Source organism: Gorilla gorilla, chromosome 1, assembly GCF_029281585.2.
Source record: "Gorilla gorilla gorilla isolate KB3781 chromosome 1, NHGRI_mGorGor1-v2.1_pri, whole genome shotgun sequence".
Taxonomy (NCBI): domain Eukaryota; kingdom Metazoa; phylum Chordata; class Mammalia; order Primates; family Hominidae; genus Gorilla; species Gorilla gorilla.
This window is the reverse complement of record NC_073224.2, coordinates 124,820,014-124,845,273: the sequence shown is the minus strand read 5'-3', so window position 1 is coordinate 124,845,273 and position 25,260 is coordinate 124,820,014. Positions and strand designations below refer to the sequence as shown.

Sequence of the window (25,260 nt, the reverse complement as noted above, 5' to 3'; positions counted from 1 at the left end):
TTGGGTGTTTAGCCATGTTTTCACTCTCTAACCAAATTCAACTTTAGCCATCTCAAGAAGACAGCTATTTAAGCCCTTGTTTTCAAGCAGAGAACCTTACTTTCCACCAAGACTAACAGAGTATATTTTCTCCTTATACCACAGTTGAACAGGGATTTGCAAGTTGAAAGATCTCCTGCCTTAGGAAACAAGGGTCTGTTATTTCTGACTGTCTTACCTATTACTCCCCTTTCTTCCCATGTCCATAATGCTGCTTAGCTTCCTGGGGTGTGAAGGATAATTCTATACCTCAGGATGACTCTTAGGTTGATTTGGCCTGTTATTCTACCAGACAGATCACAGAGTAGAGATGGATTTTGTGGAACATTTGGATTGAGAGACTGACTTTATCCATCACATGAAATTTAGCCTGCTTTGGAACCAGCTGCTTAGTGGGGTTTAGGTACTCAGGTATTCAGGGAACCTACACCAAGGGTTCAAGACAGGCTCTTCCCCACAAAAACTATCTAGATGGGAGTTTGAGAAAGGTACAGCAAAGACATAACAGTGGCTTAAATAAAGAAGAACCATACCAGTGGAGACAATGTAGTGCATGACATGGCACTACATCTGCTGTTAGAAGGATCAGAGACAGGTGGGATGATTTGTAGAAGGCTTACTATAGGACAGGTTTACAGCAGATTTTTGAAAAAGGGGTGGAAGAAAGGAACATAAGTTGGAGATATACCAGAAGGGAAGCATGATGTTTCTCATTGGAAATTAAAAAGATTTTAATATAGGGGACAGTAGACAAGGTTGTGGAAATAATATGGAGTGTTCGAGTTATGGATTACTAAAGAGTAAGATGGTTAGATGATTGGAATGGGACAGGCAAGCAGATCAGAGATTGTAAAGAACTTGGATTTGAAAGGCTTGGTATTAATACTGTTGCTAGTTTCTGAGCAGAAGAATGACATGAAAATTACGCTTAGGAAAGATTATTCTTTTAGTCATATGCTTAGGTTCAGCAAAGAATTTCCAGACTGTCCTTAGGGAGAGGAGAGGTATGGATAGGATGCTGGTCCATTTAGGATGTTAGAGCTGATTGAATAGGTGCTAGTCTTGGGGCAAGACTTAGTCATACACTTTCAGTTAAGTACTATTTCATTGCAAGGTCTAGGTGAAGGTAGGGATATATTTGTAAAACTGGGGAAATTGCTAGATTCACAGATGACCAACTTTGGGTAGATCAGTTAGCTTTGGTGTCCTTTTCAGTGCTATAGGGGTTCAGACCATTTGGTTTCTGAGATCACTGCTGAAATTCTGTGATTGTATGAGTATAATGTAAAAGTTGTCTCAATCAAGGAAACTTGGAGTAAAGACTCAATATGATGGATTTAAAAGGAATGAATGACAGTTCCAATTATTGGGTTCAAAAAACATGTGCTACAAGTATAAGATGAGAAAAATAGGGTACACTAGTAGTTCATGTGAAATAAGGCTCTGAATTTTTAGCTGAGTGTGTATTCCATAGCACATAGTAGTATTTTGTGGCTTCTAAAAAAGTACACATATCCATTGGGTATGAGTTGGAGCATTATTCTTTCTTGAACTGCGCTCTCACGATGCCTCCTCAGTTTAAGAACTTACTCTGAAATAGTAAAAGCATAGTGTCCAGATCAGGAGGTCATGGTTCAGCTCTGTGCTGCACTGGTAAGAACATGTGTTAAGCCTTTTTCCATTTTGAGCCTCACTTTTTAAAGAGGTTTTTGATGAACGGGAATCATCCAGTGATGGGGAGGCAGGATAGCCTAGTGTTGAAGCACACGCACTCTAGAGTCTACTTGGGTTTGAATCCTGCCTCTTCCATCTACTAGCTGTGAATTTTTTTTTTTTTTTTGAGAGGGAGTCTCGCTCTGTCGCCCAGGCTGGAGTGCAGTGGCGCGGTCTCGGCTCACTGCAACCTCCAACTTCTGGGTTCATGCCATTCTCCTGCCTCAGCCTCCCGAGTAGCTGGGACTACAGGCGCCCGCCACCACGCCTGGCTAATTTTTTATATTTTTAGTAGAGACAGGGTTTCACCGTGTTAGCCAGGATGGTCTCGATCTCCTGACCTGGTGATCTGCCTGCCTCGGCCTCCCAAAGTGCTGAGATTACAGGTGTGAGCCACCGCGCCTGGCCTAGCTGTAAAATCTTAATCTTTCTGAGCTTCGAGTTCCTCATATATAAAATGGAGATTATAATATAGCACTGGAGCGAGTAATACAAGAGACAATAGCTATCAAATGCTTAGCAAATATATAATACATAGTTAAGTACTTAGAAAATATGTTTTCAGTTACTTCGGGTATATACCTGGGAAGGGAGGCAGAAAATATTGGTCATTCTGATTATTATTACTACTATTAAGCATAGAAGCACCACTAAAAAGGTGAAGAAGCCTGGAAATAACCCTATACTGAGGAATACGCCAAAGCATTGAATCCTGGAAAAAAGAAAACAAAAGGCCCACATAACTATCTTCAGATTCTTGAAGGGCTACGTGTAAGAGAAGCAGAAGGCTTGTTCTTTTTTGTTCTAGAGGGTAGAGATAACCTGGAAATTGTAGAGAGACAAAGTTTGTTCTTTTCAAAGTTAAGACATAATTTATGTATCATAAAATTTACCCTTTTAAAGTGTTTAATTTAATAGACTTTAGTATTTCCAGAGTTATGAGACCACCACCATTATCTAATTTTGAAACATTTTTATCACCCTGAAAGAAACTCTCTACTGCTTAGTAGTCACTGTCTATTTCCCTTTCTGTACAGCTCCTGGCAACACTAATCTACTTTCTATCTCTACGGATTTGCATATTCTGGACATTTCATATAAATGGAATTATATAATATGTGGCCTTTTATGTATGGCTTCTTTCACTTAGCATGTTTTCAAGGTTCATCCATGTTGTAGCATGTATCAGAATGTCATTCCTTTTCATGGCCACATATTTCATTTATGGATATACCACATTTTATTTATCTGTTCATCAGCTTATAGGCATTTGGGTTGTTTCTACTTTTTAGCTATTATGAATAATGCTGCTATGAACATTTTTATTATGTGGGCATATGTTTTCAGTTATCTCGGGTATATACCTAGGAAGGGAGGCAGAATTTGAAGAATTAAGAAAGAAAGAGCTTTCTCACAGTGGGATCCATCCACATTGAAGACTGTTGTTTTGTTGAAGTAGTCAGCCAGTAATTTCACTTAACAAATGCATGGTGTTTACTATGTGCTGGATAGTGTTCTAAGTGCTTTACCCTTATTTAAAAATCCTATGAAGTAGGCACTGTTATTACATCTCTTTTACAACAGGGAAGTTTAGTACCTTGCCCAAGATTACACATTGAGTAAATGGTGGAGTTGGGATTGAAATCCAGGTGGTCTGGTTCCAGAGTCTGTACTCTTAAGAGCAGAACAATAATAACTCCAAGCGTTTCTTAAATTCTTAAGATTTATCCGGCACCATGCTACATGCTTATATTCAAGCAGAGGCTGGTGATCATCTTTTAGAAATATTTTAGAAATGATTACTTAATTGGATAGAAATTAAATTTCTTGAATCTGAAGGTTCTGTTATTCCGAGGGTGGCTGGAAATGGGGGAAAAGCCAGCAACAAGATGATGTCTGGCCTGAGGCTTTTAAGATGATCAGAATTTGTATCAAAAAGGAAACTGTGAACACGAATGATAAGTATTATAGGAATTCAGTTAACAAGTCTTGTCAGAATGTGGTAATAAATTATATACAACTTAAAGAGATGAAGTTACTTTAAATTGTGTGTGGAAGCCTTAGAAAAATTGAATAATTAAAGTTTCTTGGGAAGATGATCTCCTTTTACAAATGTTTAGTTTCAAATAGTGGCAGCACATATTAGGATAGAGAGATGACTTCTAAAAAACTGAACATATGGGACTGGAACAGTGTATTTTGGAGTCAGTTACAGGAAGGAAGTTGTTTAAAACCAAGTGAACAACAACAGTAACAAATGCATTTGAGAGAAAGAGCAGTGCAGTCCAGACTTAAACATTAGGGTAGCCATAATAGATGGGGAAGAAGGAGAAATCAGCAATCCAGACTAAGACTTCACTGGGTTTTGAGTTAGACAGAGGGAGTCGTAGAAGCCAAGGTAAAATGATTAAAACGGTGCATGGAGTGGTTAGCAATTCTCCCTATAGGAGAGAGAATTTCCTTATGAAGTTTCAGATGAGACCACTGAACTTGACTAGAGGAAAGTCATTGTTTTTAGAAAACAGTTTCTAAGCAATAATTAGAATTAAAGTTTTGTTGCAGAGGGATAAGTAAGAAGTAGATGGAAAAGAAAGAGAAATATCTGAAATTAGGCTACAGTCATAGAAGGTTAGCTGTGAAACAATAATTTGGAAAGGGAAATGGGACCTCATGAAAATATAGGTTAAAAGAGACTTGTATATCTTCTAAGGTAAAAGTAAAGAACTAAGCTGATGTCCAGCCCTCTAAAACATTTTAAATAGAAATCAAACTTTATTAATACAGTAGGTCTAGTTTCATATAAAGCAAATATGTGGTTCTGTACACGGGCTTTAGGAGAGTAAGTCTGTTGTACCTCATATGTAAGTATTATCCCATTTAGAGGAAAACCCTAAATCTTTCTTTACAGTGGCTTAAAGGCCCCAATTGATCCACATCCCAGTTACAGCTCTCATCTATTTTCTGCTGCTCCAGATATTCTTGCTGTTTCTCAAACACGCTAGGGCTGCTCTCTGTGTTATGGCCTTTGCATTTGCTGTTCCCTTTCTCATGAATGTGTTTCCCTAAGATACCTGCATGATTACTCTCGACCTTATTCAGGTCTCAACTCAAGTATTGTCAGTGAAGGTCTTCTCTGATTTTCCTATTCTAAACTGAGATACTTCTCTTTGCTCACCCCACACCCTCATCCCCAGCTCCATTCCTTCCTGTTTAATTTTTTTTCACAGCACTTAACTCCATCTATTGTGCATCTTTTACTTAGTAATTTTGTTTTCGTCTTCCGCTATTAGAATGTAAACTCCAAGAGTGTAAGAATTTTTCTAGCACTGGAAAAATGCCTGGCACATAATAGGCATTTACTAATTGTTGTGTGAATGAATGATTATAAGTTTAATATTCTTTGTGGAAACTAATAAGGTTGATTTCCTATCAGAAACCGATCATTATTAATAAGCATATTGGATGGTATTTATAGAATTAGCCTTCATATGTTCTCTACTCAGAAGTTGGCAAACTTTTTCTGTAAAGTGCCAGAGAGTAATTATTTTTGCAGGCTTTGTGGCCTCATTACAGCTACTTGACTCTGTTGTTGTAGTGGAAAATCAGCCATAGACAATCTATAAATGAATGAGCATGGCTGTGTTCCAGTAAGACTATTTATGGACACTGAAATTTGAATTTTATATAATTTTGAAATGTCAGAAAATATCCTTCTTTTGTTCTTTTTTTCTAATCATTTAAAAATGTAAAAAACTATTCACAGGCCAAACAAAAACAGGCAGTGGTCCAAATTAGACTTGCAAACTGTACTTTGTCAATCTCTGGTTTTACTGATTTCTTAAATATATCTTAGGTTAAAACTTATTTTTCCATACTTAATAGGGAGCAACAATGTGAATTAAACTGTAGAAACAAATAATTCAGAAATACATCTGTTTAGCTTTAGAAACTTCCATTTTGCTTCATTTTTGTTTTCCTGGGAACCTTATATTTCCATTATATGTTTATGATGCTACCATTTAAATGACTTTGCATTCTCTTAGCATATGCCACATGATAGTGTTAGGGTGGTGTAATAGTTCAGGAGCAAAGCTGAGCAAAGCCCACCCACGTTTAAAAATTTGCCATTATTTAGAAGGTGCATAATTCCCATATGGGAGAATGAAGAGTCATCTAATAATGCCCAGAGGGCTGCACTGTGAGTGAGAATTGTGTTGCAGTTTTTAACATTCATAACACATTTCTTGAATAAGCTGCAAATGCTTTTAATAATATATCTCAGAGTTAATTTTAGCTATGCTACATTGGCACTTTTTGCTCCTCCACTTCAAAAAACCAGCACAAGAAACTACTCTCAAATCAAGCTGTGATTTGGATGGGGCATTGTATTTTCCTCAATAAGCATAAAGAAGAGAGAAAAGATGTTTTCACTTGCAAAACTTTTTTTTTTGAGATGGAATCTCACTCTGTTGCCCAGGCTGGAGTGTAGTGGCACAATCTCGTCGGCTCACTGCAACCTCCGCCTCCCGAGTTCAAGCAATTCTCATGCCTCAGCCTCCCGAGTAGCTGGGATTACAAGCGTGCACCACCACCCTGGCTAATTTTTGTATTTTTAGTAGAGCCAGGGTTTCACCATGTTGGCCGGGCTATTCTCAAACTCCTGACCTCAGATGGTCCTCACACCTCAGCCTCCCAAAGTGCTGGAATTACAGGTGTGAGCCACTGTGCCCAGCCCACTTGCAAAACTTTTTAACATTTATAAGGTTTTTTACATACTTGATTTTGTTCGGTTCTTAGAATAATCTCATGATGTAGGTGACCTTATTAACTATTTACAATGTGAGAAAATGGATAGTCAGTGAAGATAAGTAACTTGTCCAAGGTCACAGCACCAGAACTCCAAACCAGACCTTCTGACCTTCTTGATACAGACTCCTCACAGTCACCTGCATGCCATCTTTGGTTTCAGTGCTATGAACTTTCTTCACTGCCTGTTGGTCTGTAGCTACACCTACTCATGAAGATGCCCAGAGCCTTAGCCGCTCCTTGCTCCGCCATGCTTATCTTATGCAGCTCTGGGAGGGGTGAAGAGGCTGTGGCCAGTTACCTCACTACCACTATAGCTGTTCACCACCCTGTTTTCTCCTCTAGCCATTTTAGCTACTACACAATTCTTCTGGGCATTTTCTGTCTTAGTTCCCTAGTATCTGGCCTTCCTTCTTTTCTCAGTAACTGTGACCCCTGCTAGCTAGCCTTGCCAACCAATGGTTAATGAAAGGTCTTGGATATGACTGTCAAAGACAAAAGCACTCATGACCCCAATGTTTCAGGTCACAATGATTAGGAAAATCAGGACAACAAGGCTTGGGCACAGAAGAGCTGGTTTTTAAGGGGGGGATTTAGAGTTTGGTTTAAATGTGTAATCTTTGAGGTAATGGTGGAACAGCCTACTAGATTCAGTTTTCTAGTCCCTGAAAACTAAAACGAGGAATAAGTTGAATCACATATTTGGGGCACCAGCCAAATATATAGCAGCATTTATAGTTAGAATCGAAGTGTTTGTGTTTCTTAATTTAAATGCTTCTCAGAGATTGCATTTAAACAACTTCATTATGAAAATGGAGACTTACCATGCCTTTTTGATATTGTTCAGAGAAAATTGTCATAAATAATACACACAGTTTGAAATGGTTGTGCATCTTACGAATCAAGGGGTGGCATGTAAAAAGGTTCGTCAGTGCCTCAATGTGGAAAATATCATAGAATGTTATTCTTCAATTGATTCCTTGCTTCACTTTGGTGTTTATATGGTATCTTAGATATTTTATGTTATTTTAATTATATTTTGTGCCTTTTTATTTGGTTAAAAATGCCTACTACTTAAATATTAACAGATTTTTAAATATCCCTTTGAACTCTTCCCCATTCCTGTACCTCCTTTCCCTTTTTCCGTTGTAATGTCAACCACCAGAACATAACCCAGAAAACTAGGTATCAGCCAATTGATGTTTCAGTGGAAATAAAAGAAAGAAGCACTTACTATTTCTCAATGCTTAATTGAGGAAAAGCACATGATATCTTACATATTTTAAATCGGAGGGGATAATAGGGTCAAGTTCATGCATTATCTTGTGGACATCTTAATCCTGTCAAATGGCTTAGTCAAAATGAGAAAGTTAATGAATTTAAGCAGACAAGTACAAACAGTGCTCTAAAAAAGGTGCTGTTACACCACCCCAGCCTGTACACACATGAAAAAAAGCTGGGGTGCATTTTGCGTTTGAATAAGGGTCATGTTGACTGGCCATGGCAGACCCTGCTAGGCCATACACCTGATACTCTGTCACCTGCCAGGACTCAAAAGGACATGGGAGTATGTGGTTAAGTTCTCTAAGGACTCTTTCTTCTAAAGGGAAGCAGTTTTATAGGTGGTACTTGTAGGTCTGTTGATTCACAATCTCGTGCTTTCTTGATTGGACTGTATTGTTTTACTGTAATTTTTTGGACTTACAAGAAGTCAGGTGTTTTCATGGACTCTTTTCTTTTCCATACAGATGTCCAGAAGGCTTCTTGGGGGAATATTGTCAACATCGAGACCCCTGTGAGAAGAACCGCTGCCAGAATGGTGGGACTTGTGTGGCCCAGGCCATGCTGGGGAAAGCCACATGCCGATGTGCCTCAGGGTTTACAGGAGAGGACTGCCAGTACTCGACATCTCATCCATGCTTTGTGTCTCGACCCTGCCTGAATGGCGGCACATGCCATATGCTCAGCCGGGATACCTATGAGTGCACCTGTCAAGTCGGGTTTACAGGTAACTAATGAGACCAAAGCCAGTGCTTTCCTACCTTCAGCAGATACCTTTATTTAGCATCTTTTAGATCATGGTGTCTGGCTCTTAAATGTCCCCCAGCTCTGGTGCACATTTAACATTATGATAAGGAACTGGGATGTTCCAGACAACTATCCCTAACTTCCTTTTAAGAGTTTCAGGGGGCAGAGAAAGAGAAAGAAAAAGGACCAAATACTTTGACTGCTTAAAGTATATTTGTCAGGGCCAGATGTGGTGGCGCACGCTTGCAATCCCAGCACTTTGGCAGGCCAAGGCAGGAGGATCACTTGAGGCTAGAGGTTTGAGACCAGCCTGGGAAACATAGCAAGACCCCATCTCTACAAAAAAACAAGAATAAAAATAAAACAAAATTAGTCATGTGTGGTGGTGTGCACCTGTAGTCCTAACTACTTGGGAGGCTGAAGTGGAAGAATTGCTTGAGCCCAGGAGTTTGAGGCTGCAGTGAGCTATGATCGCACCACTGCACTCTAGCCTGGGTGACAGAGTGAGACCCTGTCTCAAAAAAAAAAATATGTACACCAGGATGGGGAATCAGAGTTTACTTCACTAAAAGAAATAAGTACACTGTCACCAGAGGAAAAGTTGCTGATGTTATTGACTATTTGCTTTTAGAAATCTCCCTCCCTAGACATTCAGGGCACTGGCTTTTCTGGTTTTCTGAACCCTGTTCCTTTTGCTTCTTCATTACCTTGTTCTTATCCATTAAATGTCTGTGCTCCCTGGAGCACTGTTTTGCACCCTCTTTTGAGCCACATCACAGCTCTCCCTAGGGAATTTCCCTGTCTGTATTCGCCTCCACTGCCACTGTCTTCATTAGTTGCTGATGAATCTCACCATCATTCCCTTAGCTCCACCCAACCCTGACATTCAGGCTCATGTTTCTAGCTATCCTTTGTATGTTCTCCTTGGAGATATTCTACAGGTACTTTCAGCTCACCTTGTTGACAGAAATACGTAGCAACCATGTACATCCCAAATACCCACGCTAGAAACTCCCTGTCCCTTGTTCTTACCTCATTTCAACTCAGTCACCCAAGCCAACCTCTGAGTTGCCTTTCACCTGTCTATTCCTCCCATTTCCTCTGCTACCCTGTAGTTGAGGGCCATGTTATCTCTCACCTGGACTTCTGAAGTAGTTTCTGAATACGTTTTCTTGCCTTTATTCTCTCCCCATCTCATTCACCCGTGGTATTACTACATCTTTGATTATAAATGCAAATATTCAACAATCTCACCTGCTTACAATGTCTAATATTTTTTCATCATCCGCAGAATAAACTGCAAACTCTTTTACATGACTTCCATAGCTCTCTACAGCCTAGACTTTACATCTTTTTGTAGCCTGGCCTCCCCACAAGCATCTAGGCCTAGTCACACCAAATTCTCCTTATTTCCTGAAAATGTTGTACTTATTATTGCTTCCATACAGTTACACACCCTTTTGCCTGGAATGCCCTTTTCTACAACTGGTGATTGTCCAATGTTATTTAAAACTGTGTCTTAGTGACCCTTTCGTGATTCCTTTAGGCAAATGGTCTCTAAGTTTTATTATTTTTATGTATCACATTTTATTGTAATTTTTTTTTACACATATCTCACCTGAATAGATTGTGGGTTTTTCTAGGTGGGTCTGAGCTTTATTCAAAAGTGTTTATTAAATTAGATGAGAAAAGGAGGAACATTCTTCATTTTTTCTCCTGCTTTAAGCACTAAACCAAGAGTTCTATAAATGCAATAAGCAAAAAGTGAAAAATGTACTCAGAAAACTGTACTGGATTAGTTAGTGTAGAATACTGTTCTATTAATTTTTCATTGTATTAGGGTTCTCTAGAGGGATGGAACTAATGGAATATATATGTATGTATATATATTCCAACCCAAAGTGTCTTGGTGGCAATCTTAATATATATATATTGACAATCTTTATATATATATAAAGGAGAGTTTGTTAAGTATTAATTCACATGATCACAAGGTCCCACAATAGGCTGTCTGCAGGCTGAGGAGCAAGGAGAGCCAGTCTGAGTTCCAAAACCGAAGAACTTGGGGTTCGATATTTGAGGGCAGGAAACATCCAGCACGGGAAAAAGATGTAGGCTGGGAGGCTAGGCCAGTCTCACTTTTTCATGTTTTTCTGCCTGCTTTATATTTGCTGACAGATGATCAAATGGTGTCCATCCAGATTAAGGGTGGGTCTGCCTTCCCCAGCCCACTGACTCAAATGTTAATCTCCTTTGGCAACACCTTCACAGACACACCCATGATCAATACTTTGTATCCTTCAATTCAATCAAGTTGACACACTCAGTTTTAACCACCACAAATCTACCCCTTGTCAACTTGAACCCATACACATCTCCTGAGATCACACATAATCTTCAAATAAAGACAATAATTAGGTCATAATTACACCTAATGTAGTACAACTATTCTTCGTACATCCGCAAACACACCAGTCCCCAACTGAAACACTCTTACATAGTTAACGATACTTAAATGCTGATGTGAAGTCAATAAATCTTATGTCACATGATAAGGGAGAAAGGAAATAAAATGAAGATATTTTCTTAGTACAAGTGTGTGCAAGCACAGACATGTTTTTAATAAAAGAAGGAGGAAATACTGAGGACAATTACAGTCCTCATTTCTGCAGCTGGTCACATGGTAGTAGCTGGTATTGATGACTACCTTCTTCTACCCATTTTGTATTCCTTTTGCCTTCAGCAAACACCTCAGCAGGTTGTGTTTTTTTTTTTTCGTGATGGAGAGGCCCAAACCTTCATTCATCCAGGCGGGACCATTTGTAGTCCCGCCTGGATTGGGCTGTTGTAGTTGCCCATTGACCTTAATCACAGGGCATGGTAATACTAAGAGACGCCCTAATGGATCTCCTGTATTCCATGAATACTCTTTCTTACCTCCGTTCTGGAGTAGTAGACTGATTTCATCTTGATAGCCTGGGTCTTGATAGCCTTGATGTCCCAGCCAACACTGTAACGCCTTTCTTAGCCTGTTTACTTAAAGGTAGGAACCCAAAGTGTCCTGGTGGCAATCTTAACTACCAGTTTAATGGAATTGTTGTTGTGTCTTCTGGTGGCAGCGTTCCTCCCTCTGGAACTAAGACCTCTAGGCCAGCAGAACTTAATGTTGCGGGAACAGGAAGCAAACATTTTGCTAGTGGATCACTAGGGGTGATGGTGAGTGGTACCACTTCCATTTCCACCCCTTGATTCCTGGACCTGTGAATCCTGGCTATGGGAGAAACAGTACCACATATTGGATGCTGATTCAGAGCATACACAGCCTTCTTGAGAACTTTGCCCCAACCCTGCAAAGTATTCTCACCTAGTTGGCATTGTAATTGTGACTGCAAAAGGCCATTCCACCGTTTTGCTTCAGGATGTTGGGGAACATGGTAAGACCAGTGAATTCCATGAGCATGAGCCCACTGCTGCACTTCTTTAGCCATAAAGTGAATGCCTTGGTCAGAGGCAATGCTGTGTGGAATACCATGACAGTGGATAAGGCATTCCGTGAGTCCACGGATGGTAGTCTTGGCAGAACCATTGCATGCAGGATAGGCAAACCCATATCCAGAGTTAAGTGTCTATTCCAGTAGGGACAAACATCTGCCCTTTTCACAATGGAAGAAGTCCAACATAATCAACCTGCCACCAAGTAGCTGGCTGATCACCCTGAGGAATAGTGCCATATCAAAGGCGCAGTGTTGGTTTCTGCTGCTGGCAAATTGGGCACTCTGCAGTGGCAGTAGCCAGGTCAGCTTTCCAACAGCCCATCTTGTTTTCTGCACTGGGAAGTTGGGGCATGAGCACAAATGTTAGGACCTGAAAGGTGGTGAACTCTGCCTGGGCAGGGCAAAGCCAGAGGAAACTCTGGTGGAGGTCCGTAGCAGTCCTGATGTGCAAATCGGTCATCCAACCTGGGTGCAGGGGCGAAAGACTAATTGAACCATCTAGTAGCTGGTTCCCTCCAAAGTTTCCCTCGGGATAGCTGGCACTCTCGCAAAAACCCCACTCTCGGTACCAATTTACTGTATTAGTCCATTTTCACGCTGCTGATAAAGATATCCCCGAGACCAGGAAGAAAAGAGGTTTAATTGGACTTACAGTTCCACATGGCTGGGGAGGCCTCAGAATTGTGGTGGGAGGCAAAAGGCACTTCTTTCGTGGTGGTGGGAAGAGAAAATTAAGAAGAAGCAAAAGCAGAACCCCTGAGAAACCCATCAGATCTCATGAGACGTATTCACTATCATGAGAATAGCACAGGAAAGACTGGCCCCCATGATACAGTTACCCCGCTGGGTCCCTCCCACAACACATGGGAATTCTGGGAGATACAATTCAAGTTGAGATTTGGGTGGGGACACTACTAAACCATATCATTCATCAAAAGGTGTTGGTGGGGTAGAGGGTAGTTAGGATGATCCATTATCTCCATCATGACGATGATGGCATTGATGATGTAAGTCACTGAAAATATTTGGTGTTATAAGAATAATTTCTTCCTGATTGTCAGTTTTGAGTTGTTTTGCTATTAGGAGGCAAAGTAGGGGGGCATATACCCACTTAAAATAATTTAATTCTGGCTAGTGGAAATGACAGTAATGCCTTCTTCATAATTAAAATGTCACTCTGAAATGGTCCCAAATTAAAACTTCTTCCTTTGCTGTTAAGAAGGATCTCTTCTTGGTGTGTTCTGCAAGATTCTGATCACCTTTTTTTTTTTTTTTTTGAGATGGAGTATTGCTTTGTCGTCCAGGCTGGAGTGCAGGGTGCAATCTCGGTTCACTGCAAGCTCCACCTCCCGGGTTCACGCCATTCTTCTGCCTCAGCCTCCTGAGTAGCTAGGACTACAGGCACCTACCACCATGCCCGGCTAATTTTTGTATTTTTAGTAGAGATGGGCTTTCACCTTGTTAGCCAGAATGGTCTGGATCGCCTGACCTCATGATCCGCCCTCCTCGGCCTCCCAAAGTGCTGGGATTACAGGTGTGAGCCATCACACCCGGCCGATTCTGATCATCTTTTATACATATGCTATTTTTGTCTATCACTTTAGGAATCATCACAGATCAAGGTCATCCTTTTGGTTTTTGTGATAGCGCTATACCTCAGTCAGCTTACTAGCTCATCTCCACTCAGAGATGAAGAAGCAGAGGCAGCAAGTTAGTGCCTATACATAATATATATGGAAACCAAATTCAGGGTTGATTCTTTCTTTCTTTCTCTCTCTCTCTTTCTTTCTTTCTTTCTTTCTTTCTTTCTTTCTTTCTTTCTTTCTTTCTTTCTCTCTCTCTTTCTCTCTTTCTCTCTCTTTCCCTCTCTCTTTCTGTCTTTCTTTCTTTCTTCTCACTCTGTTGCTTAGTACAGTGGCGCAGTCTCGGCTCACTGCAACCTCCACCTCTCAGGTTCGAGTGATTCTTGTGCCTCAGCCTCCCAGGTAGCTGGGATTACAGGCATGCGCCATGAAGCCCGGCTAATTTCTGTATTTTTAGAAAAGATGGCGTTTCACCATGTTGGCCAGGCTGGTCTCAAACTCCTAACTGCAAGTGATCTGCCCACCTCAGCCTCCCAAAGTGCTGGGATTACAGGCATCAGCCACCACTTCCAGCCCAGGGATCTTTCTGTTTCAGTTGTGGGCATCACTCTGAAAATCACACTTGCTAGAAGTGAGCATTTATATCTCTTCTCCACTGTAAATAAGTGCCTCTTAGTGACATGAGTGGAAAGACAAGAAGAATTGCAGTTCCTTCATTTTCTATCTTAGCTCCCTGAGATGTATATGCTGTGCCTAAATTTGTGTTACAGTTTTCTCCTTTGATTTGACATTCCTTGATAGGCAGAGAGCACTTTTCTGTGCTCATATGTCACATCTCGCATCTTTTTCCCTTATAGAAAAACTCTTGTGTCTCCCATTTACCTTTCTATGAGGTCAGAGATTTAGATACTTTCCTAGACAATCAACTGGAGCATTAACAAATTCAAGGAGTTCTTGCCATCCCATTACTGGGTATATACCCAAAGAATTAGAAATCGTGCTGCTATAAAGACACATGCACACGTATGTTTATTGCGGCACTATTCACAATAGCAAAGACTTGGAACCAACCCAAATGTCCATCAATGATAGACTGGATTAAGAAAATGTGGCACATATACACCATGGAATACTATTCAGCCATAAAAAAGGATGAGTTCATGTCCTTTGTAGGGACATGGATGAAGCTGGAAACCATCATTCTCAGCAAACTATTGCAAGGACAAAAAACCAAACACCGCATGTTCTCACTCATAGGTGGGAATTGAACAATGAGAACACTTGGACACAAGAAGGGGAACATCAAAAACCGGGGCCTGTCGTGGGTTGGTGGGACGGGGGAGGGATAGCATTAGGAGATGTACCTAATGTAAATGACGAGTTAATGGGTGCAGCATACCAACATGGCACATGTATACATATGTAACAAACCTGCATGTTGTGCACGTGTACCCTAGAACTTAAAGTATAATAATAATAATAAAAAAAATTCAAAGAGTTCTCGTCTCTGTAGTTTAAATAATAAGCGACTTAGACTAATGACAACAAAAAGCCAGCCATGTGAATATCAAATTTACTAGTTCTGTGAGGATATTTTTTTCTCTTTCTCTTTCTGCCTCAAAGAATCTGCTTTGCTTCCCCTGGCATCATGATTTAGTTTTCAACCCGTCAGAGTCTTCCTGCTAGTGCTGGTACTTTCCTACTTGAGACAAGTCCACGGAATACCTTCTAGACCTCTGTCCTCCTGATGGCTTCTATTTCATTTGATATATAGGGACCCAGAGGTCCTTCATCATTTTCAAACACATCAACAGATATTTATAGCAAGGCCACAATTAATAAAATGTTTCCCAGAATATATGTGTGTGTTACATTTAGAGGAAACAGAAGTAGTGTTGACTTGTTTCTATCACCAGAGGTCTATTTAGTAACTATATTTTGTGGAAAATATTGATATATTTTATCCATTCAACAGACATGATTTGAGAGCATACCATGGAGACCCAACCCTGCCAATGTGGCAGGTGGTATAATAGAAGAAAATAGCAAACTTTGTGTATCTGTGTTTGTGCACATGTATGTATGTGAGGGGCACTAAGGATGACTTTACAGAGGTTGGAACTTTTGAGTAGAGTTGCCAAGATAGGTGAGAGTTCACTAGGGAAACAGAAGGGAAGTTTATTTTTTTATTTTTATTTTTTTTTTGAGATGGAGTCTTGCTGTGTCGCCCAGGCTGGAGTGCAGTGGTGCAATCTCGGCTCACTGCAACCTCCGCCTCCTGAGTTCAAGTGATTCTTCTGCCTCAGCCTTCCGAGTAGCTGGGATTACAGGTGCGCGCCACCATGCCCAGCTAATTTTTGTATTTTTAGTAGAGACAGGGTTTCACCATATTGGCCGGGCTGGTCTTGAACTCCTTACCTCATGATCTGCCTGCCTTGGCCTCCCAAAGTGCTGGAATTACAGGTGTGAGCCACTGCTCCTGGCCCGGAAGTTGATATTCAAACAGGAGCAGCATGTGCAAAGACAGTGAGCTCTGAGAGAGTAGATGGATCCAGACTCCTATTGCTGATAGCGTCCTGCAGGATTGGGCTTCAATGTGACTAACCTACAATTGCCTCCAGGTGCTCCACCCACTGAGTCCTTGTGTCTCTGCTGAGGTCCTTGGAGAGTTACTGGAGAGGGCTCTGTGTCAGATGACCTTGAGGAGGCTCTGATTTAGCCTTTTGTAAAATGCAAAGAGTTGAGGTCTTCTCCACGCAAGAGCTCGCTGATGTCAATGAGGTATTGAGGATGGGGTATCTCCTATTTCTGTGGCCAGTACTGAGTTTTGTTATCCTTCCTTTAGGTAAGGAGTGCCAATGGACCGATGCCTGCCTGTCTCATCCCTGTGCAAATGGAAGTACCTGTACCACTGTGGCCAACCAGTTCTCCTGCAAATGCCTCACAGGCTTCACAGGGCAGAAGTGTGAGACTGATGTCAATGAGTGTGACATTCCAGGACACTGCCAGCATGGTGGCACCTGCCTCAACCTGCCTGGTTCCTACCAGTGCCAGTGCCCTCAGGGCTTCACAGGCCAGTACTGTGACAGCCTGTATGTGCCCTGTGCACCCTCACCTTGTGTCAATGGAGGCACCTGTCGGCAGACTGGTGACTTCACTTTTGAGTGCAACTGCCTTCCAGGTAAGGAGCTCCCTAGTGTCCCAGGATTAGGGGACAAACCCCTAGCACAGGAGGTAGTGGGTGTGGCTCAATTGCTTTTTTTAGGAAGCGCAAGGAAAAAGGGAAGTGAGAATTTTGTGTGGGGTGGGTTGCTAGTGAGGGAGGAGTTTTATGGGCCCACTGTGGTCCATAAACTGAGCAGGGGGTAATTTAGCATGTCAGGGTTTATGATGATGAGTGGCTAGAAAATTGTTTATTGTCCCTTTTGTAGAAACAGTGAGAAATAAGAGGAACAGAGCTCTGGGAAAGAGACAGGCAAGTCTGGAATGGAAAAGAACACGATGAGAATTAGACACTGGAAAATATGTATGTGTGGTTAATAAAGTGCTGTAAACTGAATTGACATTAACAGTAGGTGATCAACTTTCCTATGTGCTTGTGCTTTTGCTTTTGATGGAGTAATTCATTGTTTTCTTATCCACCTAAATGCACCCAGCTGCCCTTGATTTTCTCTGGGCTACTGGCCTTCACAACCCTCTCCCATGTACCCTCTCTGACTTTGGGGTAACCCTCCCCTAACTTAAAGCTAGAGAATTCTGAAACTGAGGAGGGGATCCTCTGTTAATCAGTGAGCACTTTTTGATGAGCTGATAGATGATATATGAGAGACTATGCATGGCACAATACTTTGTTACACTCTTCACTGATACAAGTGTTCTAGAGTGCACACACAACCCAAAGATAGAAACAAAAAGAGGAGCAGTGTCGGGGAGCTTGGGGCCTGGTGTTCCATGGAGAGGGAGAAAGGAACAAGCCTGGCCAATTCATTCAACTCCTTATAAAAATGATGAGGAGGCTGAAAACCAAGAATTTTGATTGGGAACAGAATACAAGCAGCTGGAGCAGATGAATTACTAAGCAACAAAGATCCTGTTTTTATACAAATATCCTTAGTACAAAAACAAAAGAAGGAAAACTGTAGGGGGGAGTAATGTGCTAAGTAAGCAGAATTGCCTCAAAAAGAAGTTGTTCTAGTTACTCTTTCAGAGTGGGAATCTTAGATTCTGGTATTGTGGATATGGTTCACATATAATGGGATTGTGTATTTTATTTTGGAGGGATTAAAGGTCATAGGTTCGTCCTCAGTATAAAATCAACTGGTAATTTATTCATTTCATTTGGTAAAAATGTATTGACTGCCTGCTATGTTCTAGGCACCATGCTATGTATTTGGAATACAGCTATACAAAGCATTGTCACATAATTGAAATGAAAACTTTATATTATTTAAGTCACAAGAACAAGCTATTTAATTATATTACTTTTAGTTTCTCTTTTAATAAAGAATAGATAATGCTATCATTCTAGATACTAAATAAGTGTTTTCTTAACATAATATTACTATCCACTTTATCTTGTAGAAGAAATAACTAAAATACATCTGTCTTCACTCCTGTATTTGTTTGCATTTTAAGGGTTAAAGACAGAAATAGAAATGTAAACAACTTTATTTTGAAAATATTTCAATATTGCAAATATCTCTGGGTCTGATATTCTAGTAATCTAATTGGCTAGTAATTGATGTTAGTGTGATTTATTGTTGAAGGCTAAATGTGTTTTTCAGTTTCAAGAAAATTGCTTTTAATAATTGCCTAGAACAAGAGGTTGATTTGGCAGCAAGATGTTGACGGGAAGTTAGAGAAGTCAATAAAGGAAGTTTTTAGCTGAGAGAGAGTGATTATTCACTCCCATAGCCTCTGCATTGTTATCCATTAGCCACGATAAGAACCTTAGGGAATTCTGAGAGTGTGTCCAGGAAAGGATCTGTCAAACTAGAATCGTATCTCCTCCTTGAGAAAGGAAATAACCAAGGATTCCGCAGCTGAGAGGCTGCCAGGGCTAGTGAAATAGAGTAAGGAAATCTTGGCTGTCTCTTATTCTCTGGTTGTAGTTTAACGCAAGACACTTCTTTACTCACTGATGGTGTGTGTGTGTGTGGGAGGGGAGATTAGCATGAGGGCTGGGAATGGGGAGATTTGATGAAGAGAAAACTAACATTTTTTTGGTGACTCAGGAACTGTGCCAGGTACTTCCATGCTTATTAGCTCAATTACACAAAAATCTTGGGACCAGGTATTATTTTTCAAGTCTTCCCACATGAAGTAACTGAAGTTTGGAGATGTTAAGTGATTCACCCAAAGTTGTACAGCTAATATGTGGTTAGGCTGGGTCCTGAAACCGAGGCAGTTTATTTTCAAAGCCTTTGCTTTGTGCATCTTACTGTGCCACATTGCACTGCACATCTGCTTCCTGAAAGCACTTTCTAGGTGTGTAAAACTTTTCGTTAAATGCTTTAAGCTGTTTGGGTTAAAAATATATGTTCATGTTATAAGAAAACCAAGACACTCCTAATTATAATCAAATAGTACTTGTTACATATCAATATGTGTGTGTTTGTGTGTGTGTGTGTGTGTGTGTGTGTGTGTGTGTGTGTATATGGCATTGTGCAGATGTTTAAAAGTAGTTACATAGACTAGTTCTTGCTTTTCAGGGTCTCATAATCTAAACCAGATGACTTCAGCTTTGGATAAATATATAGAAGGAAATTTAAAGAGAATTCAAAACAATAGATGATGCAGTGACACTGTGAATAAATGTTATTTATACAGTTTGTAAGATTTCATGCTCATTGTTCGTATGTCCCAGGTGGAGTTCAGAAAATATTCACTTCATTTCCACAAAGGGAAATAGTGCCTAGAGATGGTTTTCTTTCAAAAAGTCCTTTTCATAATGCAGTGCCCTTCCTTCCATTGCCCTTCATTCCATTGCTTCCCATGCTTGTCAAGAGCCTAAAATGTTACTTATAGTAATAGTCACTATCTCAATGTAAATAGCACCCTTATTTGATGAGAATTATTATTTCAGTTCTAAAAATGGGGAAACAAAGTCAGCAGGAGGCAAAGTAGCTTGTTAAAGTATTCTGCAACTTTCAAATGGTTGCTTCCACTGCATTTCACGTCTTGGCACTTCTAATTGAGGGTTACTCTAACCACCCTATTTAAAATTGTAACTGTCCCCCACCCCCTTAATTACTAACCCTGGTCTACTTTTTGTTTTCTTTTTCTGTAACTCTTATCTTCTTACTATATAATTTATACTATATAATTTACTTCATTATGTCTATTGTTTATTGTCTGTCTTTTCCAAATTCTACTGCCTCTTACCCTCTCCAGAATGAAAACTAGTATCTTTGTTTTTATTTACTGATGTAACCCAAACACCTACAAACATTGCCCAGTATATACTAGGCCCGCAAATATATATTGGCTGACTGACTGTATGGTTTAGTATCATGTCATAGTATTGAGACTGTAACTTTGGTCTTCTCATTTTCTTCTTTGTATTGTGCGTCCTAGACTTAGTTTGGCCTCTCCTTTTGTCCTTGTATACTCTAATACTGGATAAGAATTTTGGAGTCTTTTTCAACTCTGAGTCAGTGAATGCCACATAACTTAGTGACTATATTTAAATGGTTAATTTACAATTCTTTCCCTGCAAAGGATACTGTAGTCACTGTGAGTATTTTAGTATTATTGTAGGACTCAAGAGGGAATTAAAACTACAAAAATGACTCGTCTTGTATGACACAGAAAGAAATGTTTCTTCACAGAGGGAGGAGAAAAATATCTTCAAGAGAGAACTAATAGAATCAAATCAATGAACCATGTCTCATCTTTTTGGATAAGTAACTGTTAGTAATCCAGACACTTCATGAGCTTTCATTATGTAAAGTCTTTAGCAGAAGCTAAAGGAGGGGCACCAACCACAGTAATTTTAATTTAAGAACAAAATGGAGCATGAAAATAAATTATTAAATCATTTACTCCCACTATTTTTGGGTTAGGGCCAATAATGGGGAGAGAAAGAGGTAGACTAGTTTTGTGTTAGTGGCTATTTTAATAAAGTAGCACAAGTAATCAAAAAACAGTAGGCTGTTTTGAATTTACTGGCTGTCCCTTATGAGTTCACAGTTGGATTGGACTGTCCTCAATGTACTTTCTATTTTTTCTTTCTTTCCCACATCTCTTTATTTCTCTGATTTTGTTTAAACTTCATAAAGAGCTCTCTGATCTTTCCTTTCCAAACAATGAAGGTTTATCCTTTGTAAACTACCTCTGTACTCCACAGGCTGATGATATGTGATATCCCTATATCATTAAAGTAAAGCCTAAGCACATTCTGTGGCTTTTGTGTCTACTCTGTTGTTGCTGAGCTTAAGAACTATTAGAAATAATTCCCTCTTGCATTTTCACACATGGGGAATGTGATGTTCTCTTGGGTATTATGCTAATCATATTTTGGCAGGTTTCTCTGGAGCAGATGCAGAAATGATCATACCACTTTCCAGGGTGTATTATTTTAGCTCCTTTGACTTGGGCCCTAAGTCTGTTTTACCTGATGTTCCTGAAAGATGTTCCTGATATCCCTCACTGTTCTTTCATGCTGGATGTTCTTGCCTATGCTGCCTCCTCAGCTATCACCCTCTCTTCCCCTTTTTAATGTAGAACTCATTCTTAATGCTTTGTCAAAGGCACCCTATTTCACTGAAATGCCTTCTATATTCTCTACCCTCCAAGTGGATTGTAGACCTTCTAAGGTCTTTTGACATCTGCATATCTCTAGCACAGCACTTATCACGGTGATTATTTATCTGTTCATCTTTCCAAGTAGACACTCTCATTTTAACTCCCTACCCTAGTCGCCAACATCCCCAGCATAGTGCCTGTCATAAAATGGTGCCACAATGAAAATTTGAAAAATGAATGAATTGAACGTGATAAACATAGATGAGAATCCTATATTCTACAATTTTTTAAATGTACTGAAATTATTCTTTTTGAATCCTCCTATTTATTTCTGTGACTTCTTTGGTGACAAAGTTTGAAAAAAGTGGAGGTCAGTAGGGAGATATGAAGGGACGCAGGTGGAAGCAGTGAGCCTGGGCGGGTGATGGAGTGGGAGATACGTGGCACAGGGGTCAGTGAGTTAATCTGGGCTCATTCGGAGAATGGAAGGTGTGTGCCAAGAAAACTGGTTGGATAGGGATAGGTCAGGGATTCCCTCTTGCATTCTCACACTTGGGGACATGCGTCATTTTCTTTTCTTTTTTTTTTTTTTTTTTTTTGAGACGGAGCATCACTCTTTCTCCCAGGCTGGAGTGCAATGGCGCTATCTCGGCTCACTGCAACCTCCACCTCCCGGGTTCAAGCTATTCTCATGTCTCAGCCTGGGACTGAGTAGCTGGGACTCCAGGTGCCTGCCACCATGCTCAGCTAATTTTTGTATTTTTAGTAGAGATGGGGTTTCACCATGTTGGTCAGGTTGGCCTCGAACTCCTGATCTCAGGTGATCCACCTGCCTCGGCTTCTCAAAGTGCTGGGATTCCAGGCATGAGCCACCATGCCCGGCCGCATGTGTCATTTTCTTGGGTGTTATACTGATCGTATATTTGCAGGTTTGCTTTTGTGATAGACTTCTTCTGGGGGAAAAAAAGTATCCTTCTATCTTTTTACTTTTGTCCAGTTCCAGGTATCCCTGTTTTTTTCTTCATTCTTTCTTCCTTGTTCATGGGAGTTTTTCTTGAGGACTTCAAGCCCAGCTTCGGAGAATCCTGGTTGTGTCATCTCATCTCCTTTCTGCTCTCTTCTCTACCTAGCCTTTCCACCCTCACACCTCCCGGGGTCTGAAAATGGAAAGATAAGGTGTTTCCCTGAAAGTTGCTCTTCTGTGTGGGGATGACAGGTTCTAAAGACTCTTTTCTGGTCCCTGCCCTCATTGCCATGATTAATCAGTTAAGTGGCCCGAGGTTTTGTAACAGCACAGTCTTAAAACGCTTCTCCCAAGTTTAATTTCTCTCCATTTGACCTTTTAAGGATGTGAATTGGCTTTAAGCAGTAGACTCCCTTTAGTACGGCACTGTGAGCCTCTCAGTGAATCTGCTACATCCATTCCACCCACGGGTCTGGAAACTTGTCTGTTTACCTTTCCCTAAAAACTTAAGATATATTTTTAAGAAGTGCCTTGTAACTTTTCATATAGCCTTTCCCCTACTTTGGGTAGACTGTTTCTTACAAGAATTTGGTAGATCTTTCCAAAGAGAATTCTGTATCTCTATTTTTAAAGCATAAATCCTGTCAACTTTGGAGGAGAACTGATTTGGCTTGAGTTTTCTCAGACATGGGAACTTTTGACCTAAGTTTGTATTTTACATTGTTGAAAGGGAACTCCGGGATCCCAGAAAACATATGGACTGCAATTGGGTAAAGTTTCTGTTTCAGTACTTATTCCTACTTACTAGCCGTTTAATCTTGGTCAAGTCAGCCATGTGGCTCTCAACTTCCTCATCTGTAACATAAAAGGATTAGAGTAGATAATCTCTAACAAATGCTATAATACCACTGACAAATAATGATATTAGCTAATATGTGTAAGGCACTGTGTTTAGTGCTTTTTCCCTTAATACAATAGCTTTGAGATATAATTTATATACCATACAATTTACTTCTTAAAAAAGTACACAATTCAGTAATTTTAGTAGATAGGAGTAACCATCACCACAGTCAATTCTAGAATATTTTTATACATAAGAAGAAACCCTTTACCCATTATCAATTACTCTCCATTCCTCCTAACTCCCTCCCAGCCCTAGGCAACTACTAGTCTACTTTCTGTCTTTATTTGCCTCTTCTGGACATTTCATACAAATGGAAACATGCAGCATGTAGTAATTTATGACAGCTTCTTTCACTTAGCATGAGGTTTTCAAAGTTCATTGATGTGGTAGCATTTATCAGTACTCTGTGCCTTTTCATGGCTGAATAATATTTTATCATATGGATTTACCACATTTTATCATTTTATTTATCCATCATCAGTTGATTGACATTTGATTTGCTTCTACTTTTTGAGTATTATCAATAATTCTGTTATGAACATTCTTGTATAATTTTTTGGTGGACATTTATCTTCATATTTCTTGGATATATACCTAGGAGCAGAATTGCTGCATCAGATGGTAATGCTGTTTAACCTTTTCAGGAACTGTCAGACTGTTCTGAAGTGGGTACATTATTTTACATTCCAACCAGGAGTGTATGAGAATTCCAGTTTCTCCACATCCTCATCAACAGTTGTTATTGTCTGTCTTTTTTATTATATTCATCCGTAATGTGAAGTGTTTATCTCATTGTGGTTTTGATATACATTTCCCTGATGGTTGATGATTTTCAACATCTTTTCATATACTTATTAGTCATTATGTATCTTCTTTGGAGAATGTCTGTTCAGATCCTTTACCTACTTTATAATTGGTTTATCTTTTTAATATTGAACTGTAATAGTTTTTAAAAAATATATCCTAAATACAAGTCTCTTATCAGATAATATGATTTGCAGATATTTTCTGTCATTCTATATGCTGTCTTTTCACATTCTTGATGATATACTTTTCAGCCCAAATGTTTTTAACTTGATGAAATACAATTTATTTTTTCTTTTGTTGCTTGTGCTTTCAGTCATATTTGTGAAAACTTTGCTTATCCCACTTTACAAAGATTTACTATTTCTAAGTGATTTATAATTTTACCACCTACCTTTAGGTCTCTGATCCATTTTGAGTTAATTTTTATGTGCGAGGAGGGAGTCTAACTTGATTCTTTTACATGTGGATATTTAGTTGTCCCAGGACCATTTGTTGAATTAAGTGCTGTTTTTATCTAATTCGTTTAATCTTTACAATAACCATTTAAGGTGGGTCCTGTTAATTCCCCAAGAAAGTTTAAGTATATTGCCCATATTCACTCAGCTATTGCATGGCAATGCTGAGAGTTGAGCCTAGACAGTTTGGCCCCAGAAGCCATGCTTTTAGCCATGAAATAACTGTCTTACCTACCTCCCTTCTTACCTACCTATCTACCTATTGACAGGGAAAAAGTACCTCAACAATAGTCAATCAGTTATAAAAAGAAAACACTTTATTTCTTTTCTGTTGTGGTTCTGCTGAAATGCTTCTGCTTTCTTGTCTGTGGTTGGTGAATTCAGTTAGTTGTAACATTGGCTAATATAAAGTTACAGTCACAGTTTCTATTCCTTATAGTTGAGCTACAAGGGCTTTACTACCTCCCTGACACCCTAGTCAACTGTATTTAGTCTTACTCATCAGAGAGATCGAGTTAGGGGACGATGATCATTGACATTCTACTACACCACCAGACCTCTCAAGTTTAGCAGTTGTAGGCCAGGGGCCCCATTTTCCCCAACAATCTAAAACCATGTCTTTAAATTTTCCAAAGAATATCTTCATCAAGAGCACCAGACTAGGGGCAAAGACCCTAGTTCTTATTCAAGGACCTAGTAGATCCCATAGATTCTGTAGGGG

General features: G+C 39.8%; 1 protein-coding gene across 3 annotated transcripts in view; it reads left to right on the top strand.

Moving 5' to 3' along the window:
- LOC101149786 (notch receptor 2) overlaps positions 1 to 25,260 on the top strand; it is a 160,939-nt gene that overhangs the window by 58,745 nt on the left and 76,934 nt on the right. The window contains exons 3-5 of one of the 3 annotated variants that reach the window (XM_055355268.2): positions 8,307 to 8,566; positions 16,509 to 16,844; positions 17,095 to 17,222. In XM_055355268.2, coding sequence (XP_055211243.2) covers positions 8,307 to 8,566; positions 16,509 to 16,844; positions 17,095 to 17,168 — 670 coding nt within the window. In that variant the 3' untranslated portion in view covers positions 17,169 to 17,222. Of the gene's footprint in view, positions 1 to 8,306; positions 8,567 to 16,508; positions 16,845 to 17,094; positions 17,223 to 25,260 lie in introns of those variants that run through there. The other 2 variants (XM_055355271.2, XM_055355264.2) reach the window with 2 other exon arrangements.